This window comes from Drosophila yakuba, chromosome X (genome assembly GCF_016746365.2).
Source record: "Drosophila yakuba strain Tai18E2 chromosome X, Prin_Dyak_Tai18E2_2.1, whole genome shotgun sequence".
Taxonomy (NCBI): Eukaryota; Metazoa; Arthropoda; class Insecta; order Diptera; family Drosophilidae; genus Drosophila; species Drosophila yakuba.
Window position 1 is genome coordinate 6,361,736 of NC_052526.2, and position 16,603 is coordinate 6,378,338.

General features: G+C 52.2%; 4 protein-coding genes across 7 annotated transcripts; 2 read left to right on the plus strand and 2 right to left on the minus strand.

The window, feature by feature from the left end:
- Positions 1-73: 73 nt before the first annotated feature.
- LOC6540281 (monocarboxylate transporter 12) lies at positions 74-15,351 on the minus strand. Of its 3 annotated transcripts, none has more exons than XM_039377603.1 (9): positions 15,029-15,351; positions 5,792-6,098; positions 4,871-4,990; positions 4,213-4,814; positions 3,946-4,149; positions 3,751-3,876; positions 1,001-1,331; positions 740-940; positions 74-662 (listed from the first exon to the last, which is right to left on the minus strand). In XM_039377603.1, the coding sequence occupies exons 2-9, from the start codon at positions 5,931-5,933 to the stop codon at positions 499-501; spliced, it is 1,890 nt and encodes a 629-aa protein (XP_039233537.1). In that variant the 5' UTR covers positions 5,934-6,098; positions 15,029-15,351; the 3' UTR covers positions 74-498. The 3 variants fall into 3 exon arrangements, with proteins under 3 accessions (XP_039233537.1, XP_039233538.1, XP_039233536.1); XM_039377604.1 differs by lacking the exon at positions 15,029-15,351 and adding an exon at positions 13,363-13,380; XM_039377602.2 differs by lacking the exon at positions 15,029-15,351 and adding an exon at positions 9,424-9,864.
- LOC26535333 (fatty acyl-CoA reductase wat) lies at positions 1,538-3,538 on the plus strand. 2 transcript variants are annotated; one of them, XM_039377605.2, is made up of 6 exons: positions 1,538-2,113; positions 2,191-2,279; positions 2,337-2,446; positions 2,505-3,075; positions 3,139-3,285; positions 3,340-3,538. In XM_039377605.2, exons 1-6 carry the CDS (start codon positions 1,553-1,555, stop codon positions 3,428-3,430), a joined length of 1,569 nt encoding a protein of 522 aa, XP_039233539.1. In that variant the 5' UTR covers positions 1,538-1,552; the 3' UTR covers positions 3,431-3,538. The 2 variants fall into 2 exon arrangements, with proteins under 2 accessions (XP_039233539.1, XP_039233540.1); XM_039377606.1 differs by lacking the exons at positions 3,139-3,285; positions 3,340-3,538 and having other exon boundaries at positions 2,495-2,931.
- Positions 9,985-12,680, plus strand: LOC6524432. The gene has a single exon (XM_002100254.4). It carries the CDS (start codon positions 11,541-11,543, stop codon positions 12,342-12,344), a length of 804 nt encoding a protein of 267 aa, XP_002100290.1. The 5' UTR covers positions 9,985-11,540; the 3' UTR covers positions 12,345-12,680.
- A 463-nt stretch (positions 15,352-15,814) lies between the features above and the next one.
- On the minus strand, positions 15,815-16,585 carry LOC6524434 (period circadian protein). The gene has a single exon (XM_002100256.4). It carries the CDS (start codon positions 16,502-16,504, stop codon positions 15,899-15,901), a length of 606 nt encoding a protein of 201 aa, XP_002100292.1. The 5' UTR covers positions 16,505-16,585; the 3' UTR covers positions 15,815-15,898.
- Positions 16,586-16,603: the final 18 nt, after the last annotated feature.

Below are 16,603 nucleotides of genomic sequence, written 5' to 3' on the forward strand. Positions count from 1 at the left end.
TTCATATTCATATTCATTTTCCCCACCACCAGTGCTTTGTCAGCCAATCGATTTCGGAATGGACTTTTCCGGCTTTCCGTTGTTGTACAAAAGCTTTCTTTAATGGCGTATACACAGAGGGACGCACGCACAGGCATACAGTCATAATAGAATAACAATAATTTGGGTATGGGTATGGGTACATGTACGTTTAGGCATACATTTGCATGCACTGCAATGGGGTCTGGGGTCTGGGGTCAGAGGTCATGGTTCAGGGGGACAGGGGGACAGGGAAGTTTGGTGTACATAAATAATCGGATATGCCATAGCTGCCGCATATGCGCTACCTATGTACATGGCTGGCCTAGGACTAGGACTTAATCTAAGCAAGCATGCAAGTCGTGTGCATCAGTACGTATCTAGAATTATAGTTACAGTAGAAAAAAAAAACAAAAAAATATGATAGCAGTGGGAATAAACAAGACACTGTGGGTGGTGTGGGTGGTGGTGGGTGAACTACTAACTAAGGGCCAGGTGCTCGGTGTGGGGCTTCCGCTCCAGCTTGCGGGCCTGGAGGCGCTGCAGCGGCGGAATGGCGAACATCACCAGGCCGCTGATGGCGATCATGAGGCCGGCCATCAGGAAGGCCGGCGCATACGAGTCCGTCAGGTCGTACATCCAGCCTGTGGAGTGGGGAGTGGGGAGTGGGGAGCAGAGGTCAGAAACAGAAACAGAACATACAGCTATTGCAAGTACTCACCTCCGATGGGCGGACCGATGAAGCTGGCGATGCCCTGGAAGAGCAGCAGCAGGCCAAAGGCGTTGGTCAGCTTGTCCAGACCCAGCAGGTCCACCAGGATGACCGAGGTCAGACCGACGTAGGCGCCGATCGTGAAGCCGAACACGCAGCAGTAGAAGGCCAGGGTTTGGAAGTCGTGGCAGAGCGGCACCATGGCAGTGGCTGTTGGAAGAGCAGGAGAGGATTACTCCAAAGAGCTATCAGATCAGATCAGAAACTTACAAATTCCGCAGGCTGTGAGGCAGACGTTGTAGACGAGGAGGCGGTTCACCCACGGCTTGTCCGATATGTAGCCCAGGATGATGCGACCCACCGTGTTGGCCACGCCAATCGTGGCTATCAGGTAGCTGGCATCCGTCTTGGTCAGCTTCAGGGTCTCCGCGTAGGCGACCACGTACAGGTAGGGCACGTTGAAGCCAATGCTCGTGCAGAAGTTGGACACGGAGAAGATCACGAAGACCATGTCCTTGAGCAGCGAGAAGTTCATCATCTCGGCGAATGTGTCGCGTGTCTCCTTGGAGCAAGTGATGCAGCCACAGCACTTGGTCTCCTCCTGAAAGGGATGGAAACGGGTTATTATCGCTAAAATTAAAGCTACAAGTACAGGGTGTACGGGTGCTCCACAACGTAGTAAGTGGAAGCCGCTCGGGGTCAGTCCGGGTCACTGCCAACATGGTAAGTTTAGCATGGAAATGTAGCAACGCCGCTCATGTAAACCAAATCACTGATTTAATGAACACGCGCCGCCTGGCGTTCAGTTAAGCGGATCGACCCATGGAGCTGGATGCCAGTGCCGAACAGGCTCTGGTCAGTGATTCACCGTGCATCATCCACCATTCAGCAGCCGGCGAAATGGAGGAGTTCTTCGAGGACAGCGAGATATTCGTGACGGGCGGATCGGGAGTGGTGGGCAAGGCGCTGGTCGAGAAGCTTCTGCGCTCCTGCAGCGTCCGCCGCATCTACGTCCTGCTGCGCCCACGCAGACAGCTGACGGCGGAGCAGCGGCTCGTCCGCCTGCGCCAGGCCACTGTCTTCCATGTGCTGGCCGCGGAGAAGCCCCAGGAGCTGGACAAGATCGTGGCGGTGCCGGGCGATGTCTCCCTGCCGGGACTGGGCATCGAGCCCGCGATGATGCAGCGCATGAGGTGTGTTTCCCTGGTCTACCACTGTGCCGCCACCGTGCGATTCGATGAGCCGCTCCGCGAGGCCCTGCGTCTGAATGTCGGAGGCACCTTGGAGGCGCTCAAGTTCGCCGAGACTCTGCCGCAGCTGAGGGCCTTCGTGCACGTGTCCACATTCTACAGCAATCCCTATTTGCGGCGGGTGGAGCCCAAGGTGGGTGGGTTGGTGTTTTAGGGATCCAGGACAGTGCCTGGCATGCTTCTCTGACCCTGTGGCTCTCATCCTTGCAGTACTACTCCTCGCCGATGGACTGGCGGCTGTGCCTCCGACTGATCGACGAGGTGCCAGACGACGGGCTGCTGAACGCCGTCACCAGAAAGTAAGTCCACGGATTGTATATAATCTATCTATCTATCATTTGGATATCCCATGACAGGCTGATCGTGGGCTTTCCCAACACGTACACGTTCACCAAGAACCTGGCCGAATCCCTGGTGAATGACTACCGCCATCGGCTGCCAGTAATAGTGTATCGTCCTTCCATAGGTAATCCACGGACCGCCAGTGCATTATTCCCTGATTTACAAAACGTAGCCTTCCGCAGTTCTCTTTGCCGTGGACGACCCGTCGCCCGGATTCTCGCCATCCCTGATGGGCGCCATGGGACTGTTCGCGCTGGTGGGCGCTGGCATCCTCAAGACTGTGTACCTGGGCAAGGACATTCGGCTGGACATCACGCCGCAGGACATCGGCATCAAGAGCATGCTGTGCTACACCAAGCGGGGCTACGAGATCTACAGACAGGGTCCGCCGGCCGAGCTGCCCGTTTACCTGTCCTCATCGTGCACCCACGTGCCGCACACCTTCACCCAGATTGCCGAGCAGATGGACACGCTGGACCTGTGGCGCGATGTGGCCTTTGAGAAGAACCTGATGATCCCGGGCTGCCACTACACGGACAGGCGGTGGGCCTACCAGTTCCTCGTCTTCACCAAGCAGATCCTGCCGGCCCTCATCCTCGACCTGCTCCTCAGGATCTTCGGGCGGAAGCCCGTGCTGATGAGTGCGGTTCGCAAGGCCTACCAGACGCTGGAGGTGATGCAGCCCTTCATGTTCAACAACTGGGACAGTCCCGGGGTCACGGACATGGAGGCGCTTTCCCAGCAGCGACCAGGGTGGGTCTAGCTAGTAGTCACTATAGTTTCACCTCTCATCGTTCGCCATCCCATCCTGTCCAGATCCGCATTCAACTTGGATGCCTTCAATCATCCGGACATCCATGGCCTGGTGATCCAGTCCTGCGGCCACATGCTCCTCAGCATCCGAACGCACTTGCTCCGCGAGGATCCCAAAACGCTGGGGCGTTCCAAGATCATCCTAAGGATGTGAGTATCTCTTCGTGCTCGTTAAATGGTCGACTTCTAGTGAAAATCTTGCAGCAAGGTGTTCCTCTACCGGCTGTTTCGCCTCTTCCTGCTCTACAAACTGATCCTCTGGATCTGGAGAAGCTATCTGGCGCATCGCTTCTAAGCTACCATGTTTTCAGTGCTACCTCTGTTGCCTTGCTGTTTTTTTTTTTTTGTAAATTAAGTCAAGTTGAGTTTTAAGTCAGCTCAAATATATCGCTCAGACTTTAAATATTTGAAATATTTCGTTGAGCCGATTAAATAGCTGAGCTTTTAAAATATAGTAAGTAGTAGTATAGTTTCTTTACGGAAGCTCAGCAGAGAATGGTACACACTTGTATCTTTTGTTAAAAGTACCTAAAGTTATTTACCCACCAAAAAGCAGTTGCTTAGTACTATTATATATGCACTTCCTATGCATTTCATGTGGTTGGAAAAGCTCACCTGACTCTGTGAAATGTTGGTGCTCTGGCGAAGGGAGCCGTAGCGCTTAATAACGCCGGAGCCGGACATGGAGCGGTTTAGATCGTTCCTGGAGCTCACATAGTCGGGCAGATTGTGGAGCGAGCCCTGTGAAAAACAGAATAGCATTGGACCATCTTACTCCACTCCACATCCAATCCCATGCGGCTAGCCTACCTGGTAAAGGGCATCCGGGCGGTACATGGTGCCACTGGCACTCCGCTCGCGATGCGCGTCCCTCAGAGGAGTCAGCTGCAACTGGCTGTGGCACTTGCGGGCGATGTCGTCGTTGCTGGTGCTCTTCACCACCGCCTGCGGTGGGTCGCCACTGCTCACCAGGGTGGCTCCCTGCCCATTGACGGCGCCGTTCGAGTTGTTGTTCTGCCACATGCAACAAATGAAAGTTAGATCATTCGCACTCGCAACTCATTGGAGTGGACTTACCAGGCTGGGCTTGAGGTTGTGGCCCACGCTGTTGGAGCGACAGAGGGCACCACCCGTGACCGGAGTATCCGTGCGCTGCGGCAGCTGCAGATACTGATCCTTGGGCTGGATCTTAAGTGGCTCCAATTCCGCCGGGGTCGTGTTTTGATCGATGATCGCCGACTTCTTGCCCAGCTTGGGAGTGCTGGGCGTGTTCGGCGGCGTCTGTGGCGGTGCCTCCAGTTCCAGCGGCCGGAACATGGCGCCAAAGATGATGCAGTTGAGCACGATGCCGCCGATGATCAGCATCGCACCGCGCCACCCGTAGCTGCCGATCAGGAACTCCGTGAGCGGCGCGAAGACGAAGGTGCCAAATCCGGAGCCGCAGACGGCGATGCCCGTGGCCAGGGATCTCTTGGCCTCGAAGTACTGCGTCACACTCACGATGGCCGGCAGGTAGATGAGCCCGAAGCCCAGGCCCGTGCCGAAACCGATGGTGATGATCAGCGTGAGGACATTCTGGGCGAACATGCTCACGATGATGCAGCTGGCGGCCAAAATGGAGCCCGCTATGGTCACCGCACGACAGCCATATCGATTCACGAACGACGAACTGATCGGTCCTGCAAGATTCGTGGATAAATGGTTAATCATAATAGAGCTTAAAGAGTGGACTTACCGGAAGAGAAGGTGACGCCCACCATGATGGAGGCAATCCAAGCCGTGTAGCCTTTGCCCTCGTTGAAGTAGTCCAGGAACTCATTGTAGAAGATGCCAAAGGAGTACGTCATGCCATCGGCTGCGGAAGAGAGAAGATCACTCGAGGATTAGACACATTATACATACATATATATAGGATGACTTGTTCCCCTAAAGCCTGCCCAAAGTGGATTTGGTTCGATCAAACTGGTTGCCGTGCGGGCGCTGGCCATAAATCAGTTTAGTAGGCAATTAATTAGGGCTCCCATTTCATCGGGATCCCCACCTGCCCCCGCACCAGTCTGCTCTAGCCCCCATCCCACCAAACGGCAACTATTTCCGTGACCAGGCAATTACAGCCCACACGGCGATAAGATTATCGGCTGCGTATCGACGCACTGGACACTTGGCCACAATTATCATCCAATTGATAGTCGCACGGCTGAAGTGGTGACCGTACTCCACCTCCACCTCCACCTCCAGTTCAGCTCCACATCCACATCCACCCAAGCCTTCAGCGTATCGGGTGTCAGTATCTGGATCGGACCTTGCCGATAAGTCCCACTTCCAATCCAACCCGCTGCACACCCTGATTTGCGGCGATTAGAGTGCCTAAGTATTTACGATCCCAAAAATCCACCAAATGCCCATTACTTTTATTCCCGGCCACTTTTGGTTGCCGGGTCGCTCCAATGCTCTTGGGTTTGATTTATGGCAGCCGTAAACTTGGCGATGGCTCGCCTGCCCGCCGCAGTTACCCAATCCCAAGCCCAGTCGGTCAAGTCCTCCTCCGGCGGCAGCCTAATTGAAACCCACTTTCCATTCCGTGGACTCGACTACGAAAGTACCGAGGGTAACACTGCAGCCATTAATTACGGAAATGCTGGGCACTCGCACTTACTGACTATGTGTATCATGAAGGAGCCGAAGACCACCACCCATCCCCATCCGCCGTCCGGCGGAGTGGGCTGTCGCTCCATGTCCATCTCGCAGGCCTCATGCTGCTGCTGTGATTTTCTGCGCGCCGGCGGTCCGTGTACCATGTTGTCCTGGTGTCGCCCTGGGCTGATTGCTCTGCTCTCCGGAAGAACCTTGACCTGTGAGTCTCCTCTTCTCTACTTTCCGGTTGCACCTGCTGCCTGGATGTGGCAACTATTTCTGCTGCTGATGAATGTGCTCCTTAGAGCCAGCAGCTCATGTTGCAGAAACTGAAACGGGAAACAAATGGAAGCCATTAGAAGGCAGTCTAAGACCAAGATGGATTCAGCAATTGAAAACACGTGATGAAGAGGATGTTGTCGCTGGTGTGTCTGCTCTGGTTATCTGGTTATCAGCCGAGTTCGGCCAAATTCATTGAACCTGCCCAAAGCATTCAAAACAGTTTGACTTTGTCTAATTGGGTGGGTAGCGTACAATCTTCTAGTTTGGGTTTCTAGTTCTTCAAAACAAATCGCACAATTCTTTGCTTGCTAGAAAATGGGGCGTGGTAAAGAGATTGTCTTCAACTTACAATAATTACCCCAGAATATATGCTAATATACATAGAATGTAGGCGAAGCAAACCAAATCAAAGCAGTTATCAGCCCCCCAGTCACCTCTTGACCCCGGCCCTCCAGTCCGCCCCCCTCATCATAATCCCCATCATCGTTATTTGGCAGATTCCGCTCACGATTCCATTGTCCAGTGGCTAGTGTCCAGTGGCCAGCCAGGAGAGTTGGAACATCTCGCTCTCTAGACGGCTTATCAGGTTTAGCTCAGAAAAAAGCACCAGACTGTGGAGGAAGATTGGGGCCGAGTTGTTTGCCATTTGGACCCCCAGCGATCAGCGCGAAAGTCGCTCGTTTATGCGGCGAGAAAGTCACGAATTTAAGCTGTTCTACCATGTATTCTCAGATTTCTAGTATATGACATCTAGTTTGCTGTTGGTTGTTCCTCCAGCTCTTCAGCTCTGTAGTTAGTATAGCTACATATGTATATGGGCCTTCAGATGCTGAAATGCTGAATGCTGCCTGCTCAATCATCGTTGTTTTTGCTGCGTTTTTGTGTGATGAAAACAAAGCGCAAAAGTTGCAACAATGCCGCAAGATAATTGTGACGTGATAAAGCAGATGCGAACAGAGGGGCGTGGTGGTTATTTCCACCCCCCTCCATCCCGCACCCCCCGCAGGCTGAACAAAAACAAATGGCATTTCACTTTTTCCAAAGCCATATCAGCCAGTACTTGATATGCACACCACACACACACCACACACCACACACACATTACACTGAAAGCCAGGCGTGAACAAAGGCTAGAAGTTAACCTAAAATTGATTAGGAGCGAACAATCGAATCGTAGTACATGCATAGTACATAGTATATGGTACATAGTACGCCTTAGTACACATATTATTACATATGTAGTTGCTAGTCAACAGGAAACGCATCCCCAGCCTCTCGAACTTAGGCGGAGTGATTCATCCGTCGGCGTCGCTCTTTTGTGCAATCAGAGACAATTAAAGCAAAACAAATCAAATCAAATGAACGCAAATGAGAGCCGTACACTTTTACCTCTAGACAATCCCACATTATCAATGGACTCAATTCGGTTGCTCCAAAATCTGGCCATGACATTCAGGCGTTCGCATCGCATCTCGTCTCGTCTTACAAACGAATCTCATATCGCCGACAAAGAGATTGCGCATACGCAACGTTGGCGGCGCGAACCAAAGGAACTTAGCTAGTGCGATTCATATGGCTGCAATTATTACTGAATATCCGCCCCCTGACCCAAAAGTCATCAGCTCTAGCTTAAAGCAACACTTAAGTGTCATGACACGAATTAAATTAATTGTTAATAAAATATTTTATGAGGCAAGCGCTAATAACTGCGATTAGCTTCCAATTTGTTTGCATGGACACCGTTTAGAACAAAGATTTGAATCTGAATATTTAGTGGACATATGCACATCTGCACCAAAAACTTTCATGAACCGGTTGCCAACTGGATCGTAATCGGTAATTACTGCTCAATTCTACTGCACTCCACTTGTTTATCGTGCACTTTCGCCCGGCAACCACTGGCAACCACGTCAATACCCATGCTCCCAGCTCCAAGAGCGATAGCACTTGCACTGGATGCACCCTGGCACCCATGCACCCAGCCAGTCACTCATTCATCGGGTGGGGGCCACCACTGGCGGGACTTTGCCCTTGACCCATCTGCATTGCGAGTGTAGGAGCTCGTAGAGATAGCCCCGAAAATGTGACAAAATGTGCGCAGTAAGCGAATTGCAGTATCAGCAGAAGCTAAGACAAAAGCAAAAGCAACTAAAAAGCACTGAGAATTATTTCGATCATTCGCCAAAGCAATGATCATTCAAATATCGCCATTAGATGGGACACCAGCTGGCTTTGTTCCAAGTGCAACATTGACACAAAGTATGAGCTTTTGAGTATTTAACTTTGACTTGAAGTAGCAACATTTTCTTCGTGTGTAGCCCCGAGGTTTCTATTTGGCTACTATTTCTGCAAAGTCGTTGAACCATCGGTATCAAAACAAACGAAAGTGGACTGCCAAATAAAAGAAGGGGTATCATGCAGGGGCAAGCAGCTGAATCGAGTGATTCACCCCTCTTGTGGGTATATATGTGATCCATTTCCAGTTGTCAACTCAACTCCTTAACTATGAGAACTCTAGGCAGGATTTATCCTTCCATTTAGCCATCCTTGGCCGCTTCAACTGCATCGCAGCTGCCACTCGCACTTGTCACTCGCACTTTGTTTATTATGAAATTAATTCACTTTGCTCGCCACTAAATGAATTTCAGCGTTTGCGGTCACGGATTTTTAATTACTGCGACCTTGGGCTTACTTTGTGCCCACTTCCCATTCCCACAACCTCCCATCAATCACCAGGCTGTTGAACCTGGCCAGGGAGAGCTACTGACCCACTAACCGGATCCTACGGCTTCTCTGGCGGAAATTCAGGACGAGATTCACTGCCCTTCTCCAAGTGGAGACAGTATCAACTTGAACTTGACGAGCGGATTGCATTCTTGGGAATTTATTGTTCAATGTTTGACTTCCCCACTCACGCACTTCCCCCCTCCCCCCTCCCCCCTCCCACCGATCGCGATCAATCTTTCCCAGCGATCTTGTCCACAAGGGCTTAGCATTCAGTCAACATCAATATCGGGAGCTATCAATATCGATCACGGCCACCTGTTGAGTGATAAGGGGATAAGCGGATAAGCAGAGGAGGGAGGGGGGAGGTACGAATGCACTTTCTGTTCTTTTTCTCCCACGTTCTGTGGCTGCAGGCGAGAAAGAGAAATGCGAAAGAGCCGAAAGTGAAGAAACGATTTGTTTAAAAATAGTTGCGACGAAATGCATGCATTCTCTGCATTCGAATGGGAAAGCCAAAGACTCCAGGCGATGGGGAGGCGCCTCTGGAGGATTGGATTGGATTGGTGATCCAATCCGAGGTAAGAGTTACGACATAGAACTTTAGCTCTGCGGATATAGCCGCCTTATCTGATCCAGCCGACTTACCTTTCGCCTGTTATTTGGTAATTAATTTGCTGCTGCCTGCACTCTCTTCCGCCTCTTTCCCTCGATTGCTCCACTTTACGGCGGCAGTGTGCGAATTTACGACTTTGTTGACACTTTGTGTTGCTCGCGTTACAATTGCAGTTGTCCAATCGTCGAGATTACGGATCGGAATCGGGATCGGAATCGAACTCGATCCGATCGTCGATATTGTTCAATAAAACTGAATGAATGCGCTTTTACGATTGTACAAGGGGCAATCCTTGGCAACTGGCAACACTCCTCGCTGTGTCATATGTATGTCCTTGCTGCGCATGCACACTCGGTCACACTGAACGGTCACAATAACGGTGAACTTCCTTCCCGATGCCGATGGCTCAAGTAGAGTCCACTTCCAAGTGATACACCACCACTTCTTGGCGAGACGCAACCGATGTCACTGGCAGCACGGCAGGCGACGAATTAAAATTAAATGCGCGCCGTGTAAGAGCAGAACGCCGAGCGGCCGAGCGACCGAGCAGCAGGCCGATGGATGAAGCAGAGGGAGAAGCAGAAGGAGAACCAAAAGGAGGAGAAGTAGGAAGAGAAGGAGGAACGGCAGCAAAGAAAAGCAGCAAACAGCGGAGCACTCTCCTCCTCTCCAGGCCTCTCGCGCCGCTCCCTCGCTCCTTATCAGTATCAATGGTCAGCCCCAAAAGAGCAGAGCGCATGGAGCGGAGCGCGCATGGAGAACTTTGGGCGGGATTGCAAGTGGGAGAGGGAGAGCGGGAGAGTGGGAGAGCGGGAGAGCGCCGCCAAGTGATCGGGAGCCAATACGCTGAATTTGAATTGTGGCCACCTTATCAGTTTATAATATTTCGTACAGGTTTCGTGCTTCCAATTGTGTTGTCCACATGCAAATAACACGGCATTTTCGGGTGGCAGGGGGTGTCTTCCCCTCCCCCTCCCGCTTACGCCTTTCTGCTTTTTTGACTTTCTGGCTTAGTGTTAAATATTAATTAACAAATTTGCTCGAGTTGAACTGTGCGTAAATCGAAATCACTACGGCCATAAAACGCGCAACACAATCATAACAAATGGCGTGGAACACACACTCTCACACTGTTTTTGGACCACACTGAGCACCATCATACTCTATTCCAAGTCGAAGTCCCTGTCACTTTCCACTTTGCAATTCCTTTTTCCAAGTGTTTTGCTTGTCTGCAGCAGAGGATGACAGCACAGTGGGGCAAACCCTATTACTTCAGGTTTAGTTTGCTTTTGGTTTTAGCCAAAAGAAGTCCCATATCAAGGCCGGCGATACGCGACTGTTCCAATCCCCGCCAGCCACTGCGAATGGCTGATGCTCTGCATCATGCTTCTCTGCTGGAGCGGTACACTGGGCTCGCCCTCGTGAGGAGTCACACAGCCAACGATGAGCATTGGCAATCAAACTTGACCGCGCTTCGCACTGATCGCATAATTTGCTGGACAAATAGTGATTTCTAATGCTAAAAATACACACACAATACACCCCAAGACCTGGCTGACCAGGCGACGTCGGTCACAGGTAGGCCATCCCCGATGATGATGAGTGGGTCGACCAACCCGTGATCCTACGATATACGAGTATATACGAGTATAGACGCCCCACGCTCGTCGCCTCCTGACGTCCCCGAACCCTTCACCGCGCCACGTTAATGGTTGTCGTAATGCGACAATATTGATAGCCGATTATACCAGGCCATTGATAACGCCCTCGCTGGCAGGGTGACTGCGGGAGGGGAAGGGTATGGGGGGACTGGGAACGGGAATCAATTCCGCATAGTGCGTCCGAGGGTGGTCGTGCCACGCCCCATTTCTAATTGATAAGATAGTGGAGTCCAGGCCGGATGAAATGGAGCGCTGCTGCAGGCTTCACTGCTCACAAGGAGCGAATTGGCGCCTCAGCAGGAACAGCAACACCTGTATACCCTAAATACTCTAAATACCCTAAATACCCTATACACTTTTTTTACCCGGTAGCCAAGTGTCACAGGCATCAATCACAAGCTATTCCATATTTCACATCCGACGGAAGCCCAGAATATATTTTCTTCTGTACGTAAGACAAACAAAAATAAGTATTATATTTGCTCGCAATGGAGCTCTCCCAACTGGAGGACCTATACCACTGGCGCCGCTCATTTTGGGGACTGGGCAAAGAAGCTATCCGTATGCCATCGAGCTGCAGCTCCCGCCCACCGAGCAATCCTCGCCAGCTGTTGGCTTGGCTAGCATCTTTGGAGCTGCCCATGCTGAAGGACGAGACACCGCCGCCCAGTTTCTACTTCGATTTGCTGGAGGCCAATGCCGTGGCACTGGACCGCAGTGTCCACAGCGGCAAGCTGCTCATAACGCTGGGTAGTCAGACGGAGCAAGTTCCGGAGGAGTATGTGTCCCACACACTGGCATTGCTGGCGACCACGGCTCTGCAGCTATGCAGACCTGGAGATGCGCCAGCCTCACCATGTCATGCGGCATCTGGTGATGCAGTACCACTTCCGGTGTTGCAGGACACCGGAACCTGTCCCAATGTGCAGCTTTCCACATTGGTGGGGATCGGAACTGGTCCCGATTTGGCGCACATTCCCAGGTTGGTGGAGAAGGGAACTGGAACCGATCCCTATCCGGTTTCGATGGACACAGACTTGCCACATGCGAGCAGCGAATCGTTTTCCGCCGTGTTGATGAGGGCGTTCCTGGCGCTGTCCGTGCTGCACGCCGTCTACGTCTTCTCCAGGATCACCTTCGACACCTTCATGACCCACGTGTGGGAGGCCTTCGTCCAGGACTTGCCACCGCCTCGAACTCCGTCGATCGAGGAGACGCCAGCATTCCTGTCCGCAGGCATTTGGCAACGGATTGTCGCCAAGCTGGCGGAGCTGCGTACCCGATTTCCCTAAGTCCGCTCCTGGATGAACGGACTTTGTTAGTTTCAATTCGGTTATTTATAAACCCATCCCGCTATTTTTACACCACCAGTTTCAGTTGCTGTTGCTGTTCCAATCGGATTCCTTCGCCGCCGACGTCCACTGCTGGTTGTTGTTCTCGTTGCCGGCGGCGTTAGAGATTACGAGACAAACACGGGGTGCCCGAAAATACGGATTACTGTTGTTGTGTACCCGAGACGACAACAACAACAACAACTATCTAGCCCGGCGATAAGCGTCGGAATCAACACGAATCTCGGTCAACAGCTCACCGATCCATAGCCAAATAAACGCCAGTTCAAATCGAAATTCCTCGCTCTAAAATCTTCCATATTCTATATTCCATATTCCATGGCGCTGGTTATGATGCTACACCGCCTAATCCGCGCATCCGTGGCCAATGATCCCGAATTCCGAGTCCCGAATCGGTCGCCTTATCGGCATGGTATCAAGCACCTTTCGCACCTTTGTCGTTAATAGGTGCATTCACTCGCCCCATCCTCCCATCTCCATCCGAAACGGAACTCGATCCCGACTGGCGCCATCGCTCCGTGCACTGCGATGGAAGCTACCCGCCCTATCTGATCGCACCTGGTGAATGGTGAATGGTGAATGATTCACTTGGTTCATAACTAACAGAAACTTGTCATCACTTCATCATAACTTGACCAAAAACAGCCAGAAATGAAAGAAAATTATTGTTTTGTGCAGCTAACAACTTAAGCCAACTTTCCTTACCACATTTTAAACGATTTTGAAAATTTGAGATTTCGACCAATTTTTTGCACTTTTGGTAAGGGGTACCATCATGACTTTTTGCGATAAAAGGTCAAAAATTAACATTTTCAAACTGGAACGCCATTCGATTGGAAATTAAATTACAAATTCACCGAGGCATGACATTCCGTTTTCGCTCCATTATTTCCATTGTTTTGGGCAAAATACTGAGTGTTTATGGCGGAAAATGGAAAATCTGAATCAATTAAGTTACCTAACTGCAGGTGGGCCCCATCCAAGTGATAGCCATCTCCGTGCAGTTGAAGAGCCTTCGTCGGCGAATTATGGCCTGGCCTGGTCTGTTCTCTCTGGCCTAGTACCAACTATTGATTTAATTGCCGACGATGGCCAAGGAAGGAAACGCGGGAATCTTCGCTGCACGTCAACGTCAAACAGGCGAAAAGCCGGAAAATTGAGCTGCCAGGAAAAGCGCACTTGGGCATGGGCATAATGTGCCGGCCTAGCTGGAGAATGAACTATGCATGCAAATTAGCTGACAAAACCAGATTGACATTCGGCAATCAGGGCAAATTGTCTGCACCGGCCATAGTTGCTTCACTTTTTCCACTCGCGCCACTCTCCCCACTCTTGCCACTGATTCCACTCTTGCCACTCATTCCAGTCTTGCCACTTTTCACGAAACATGCCGCATTGCCGTTTTCCCTGCCGCAGCCCAAAGCCAACTGAGGCGGCACTGTGCCACTGGCTAAGGGCAAAGCCGAAGGCCAAGAGCGCGGGCATGGGGCATGGGGCAGGGACAAGGGGCAGGAAGCAGGAGGAGCCAAAAGCCCGGACATTTACTATCCGGGCGGGCGGGTCGTTTGCTCTGCCAGCGCCTTCTATTTAACATGCACTCGTCAGAAGCGCTGGGCCGCATTAAAATTGCAGCGCTGGTCAGGACGAAAGCCGATCCAAGGGGCGGGCCCAATGGGCGTGCTCTCCACAGCCACCTGTTGGGTGGCCCCGTCATCAGAGAATCAGATATGCACTGGCACACACGGCCATCTGCTGGCATCTCCTTCATCTCATCTTCCTGGTAACTACTACGCAGCATAAGCCAACAGAGGTAACTTAGCTGTTAACACAGCGCGCTGCATACCCTGTAATGTATTTATAATGCATAATATACCCTCGAAGTGCTAGTCCTGTGACCACAACAGTCCTGCCGCCGGCCAACTGTCGCTAATTATGCACAGATTAATGAAAGCCATGCGCTCTCGTGCGAAAACAGCAGAGTTTACACCTGGCACATCATCATCGTGGTGGGTGTGGGTGTGGGTATCCGGTTGAAGGTGCCAATTAAATGGCGGGCGATCAACGGAGTCCCATGTTGCGCCACAAGTTGCGCACAGCATCCGCGGCACTTCCATTGGCTTCCAGCTTCCTGGCGCACGTAACTGTACCTTCACTTTCACTTTCACTTCTGGCCTCCTTTCTGCGCCCTCCTTCCTGCTCCCTCCTCCCTCCCCTCTCCACTCTCCACCTGGAGCACGTGCCACGAATGTGTGTGTGACAGGTGGTTATATCAGTGCCCCCCCGGAGTCACGTTTCCACCCGTTTACAATGTGTTGCATATATGCAGTTGCGCTATTTGCAGCACTTGGACTACGGACTACGGAGAAGCACTTTACTGCAGGAATACCCCCCGGGGACGAAGAGCACTGGCGGTCGAATTTACATAGCAAAGGGTAATATGCGCAGTCAAAAGGTTGCGGGGGTCAAAGGTTAAAGGTTTCCGATGGGTTATGAGCCCATCATTGGCATTCCTGCCCTTTGCGGAGTTAGTTCGTCAGCAACAGAAATCCCGTCGGCATTAAGGGGTATTTGCCACGTCCGGAGAGTTTCAAAACAGCCCCTTCGCTGCGCACATGGCCACTTACCCTTGCACTTTTTGATGAACCGGCACGTGGCACGTGATGCTACCGGTCGATCCTTGGGTCACGGTCACCGATGCGGCCGGGGATGTCGATACCGTTGCGGACACAGATGCGGAACTTGAGACGGGCACTTGTACCACGGAACACGGGAACCAGAGCACAGGTTGGATAGCGCGCCTAGGCGCGTTATTAATTGACAATCGCTTGGCCGTGGACACCAGCGACCCGTAATTGGCGGAAGGCCGGCCATCCGCCATCCGCCATCCGTCGTCCGTTTGCCGTCGTCCGTTTGCCGTGCTCCTCCGGACAGCCGTTCAAGCCGGACAAAGTTCAAGCCGCCGTTTTGGCCAGCCCGCCGCCAGAAAGCAGTATGGCCATGTATTTGAAATGCAGCGCCGTTGCCTGTGAGCTTTTCAGCTTTTCGGGGGAAGCTTTCGTGGAGGCAGCCCCATTGGAGGCCACCCCCTGCTCCATGTCGTACCCCTTTTGGAGCTTGGCTAACCTGTGTTTCGGGCTCTCGTTCCACAGCTGGCCCTTTTCAGCTGCCATGCACCCACTACCATACTCCCACACTGCGTCCACCTGTTGCCGTGGTGGCCATAAGCCACTTGTTGTCGTCTCCCGCTTGCTAAGCTCCTTGTGGGGAGACCCAATTAAGAGCTGCATTCCCCACTCGATATAATCCGATCGCATCTCCTCCTCCAACTGCACGGCTCTGGTTTGGAAGATGACATAAACGACATATGCATGAGTAACCCTTCCATCTATTTTAATAAAGTGATTTCTAGGTAAGTGGACCATGCAATGGGTGATTATACTTGGTTGCGTATACAAAATGTGATGATAAATGGAATGTGAAATAAGTGGTCAGGATTAGGCTCCTCCCCTGGCCCCGTCCTCCTCCTCCTCACCCTCCACCTCGGGCAGCTGCTCCTGCTCCTCCTGGTGGGTGTCAACGGTGTCGTTGGTGTCCGCATTTAGGTCCACCCAGTTGTCGTCGCTGATCTCGTCAATGGTGTCCGTGTCATCCACAACGGCAGCCACGCTTACATCATCCGTGGAGCCGGAATTGGTGGTGCCGGTGTTGGTGGTGGCCGTGACGGCGGACGAGGGCCTCAGTACCTCCTCCTGAGTGGCCGGAGTCGGGGTCGTCGATGTGGTGTACGATGCGGAGGAGGGTGTCTCCGACCGATACCCCATTCCTGTCATGTACGATCCGGATCCGGAGCCAGAGCCGGAGCCAGAGCCCGATCCAGACCCTAATCCCAATCCGGAGCCCGAAGCAGTTTCAGTGGCCGTTTCCGTGTTGGAGCTGCAGCTGGCCGTTGTCCCCGAAGTGGAGGCATCGTCACCGGTGAGTCCATCCTGGGATAGCGTCGGTTGCGGGGCATTCTTGAGCTTGTTCTTCTGGCGGGCAATCTCGTAGTCCTTGAGATCGGACAGCTTGAGTGTGATCTTCTGCAGATCGCGTTTCAGCATCTCAATGGCGAATTCCTGGGCGTGGGAATGGGTAAACAGTCAGTTCAGTCGAACAGTTCACAGCAACTGCTGATCATCACTCGCTGATCGAAAGCAGTG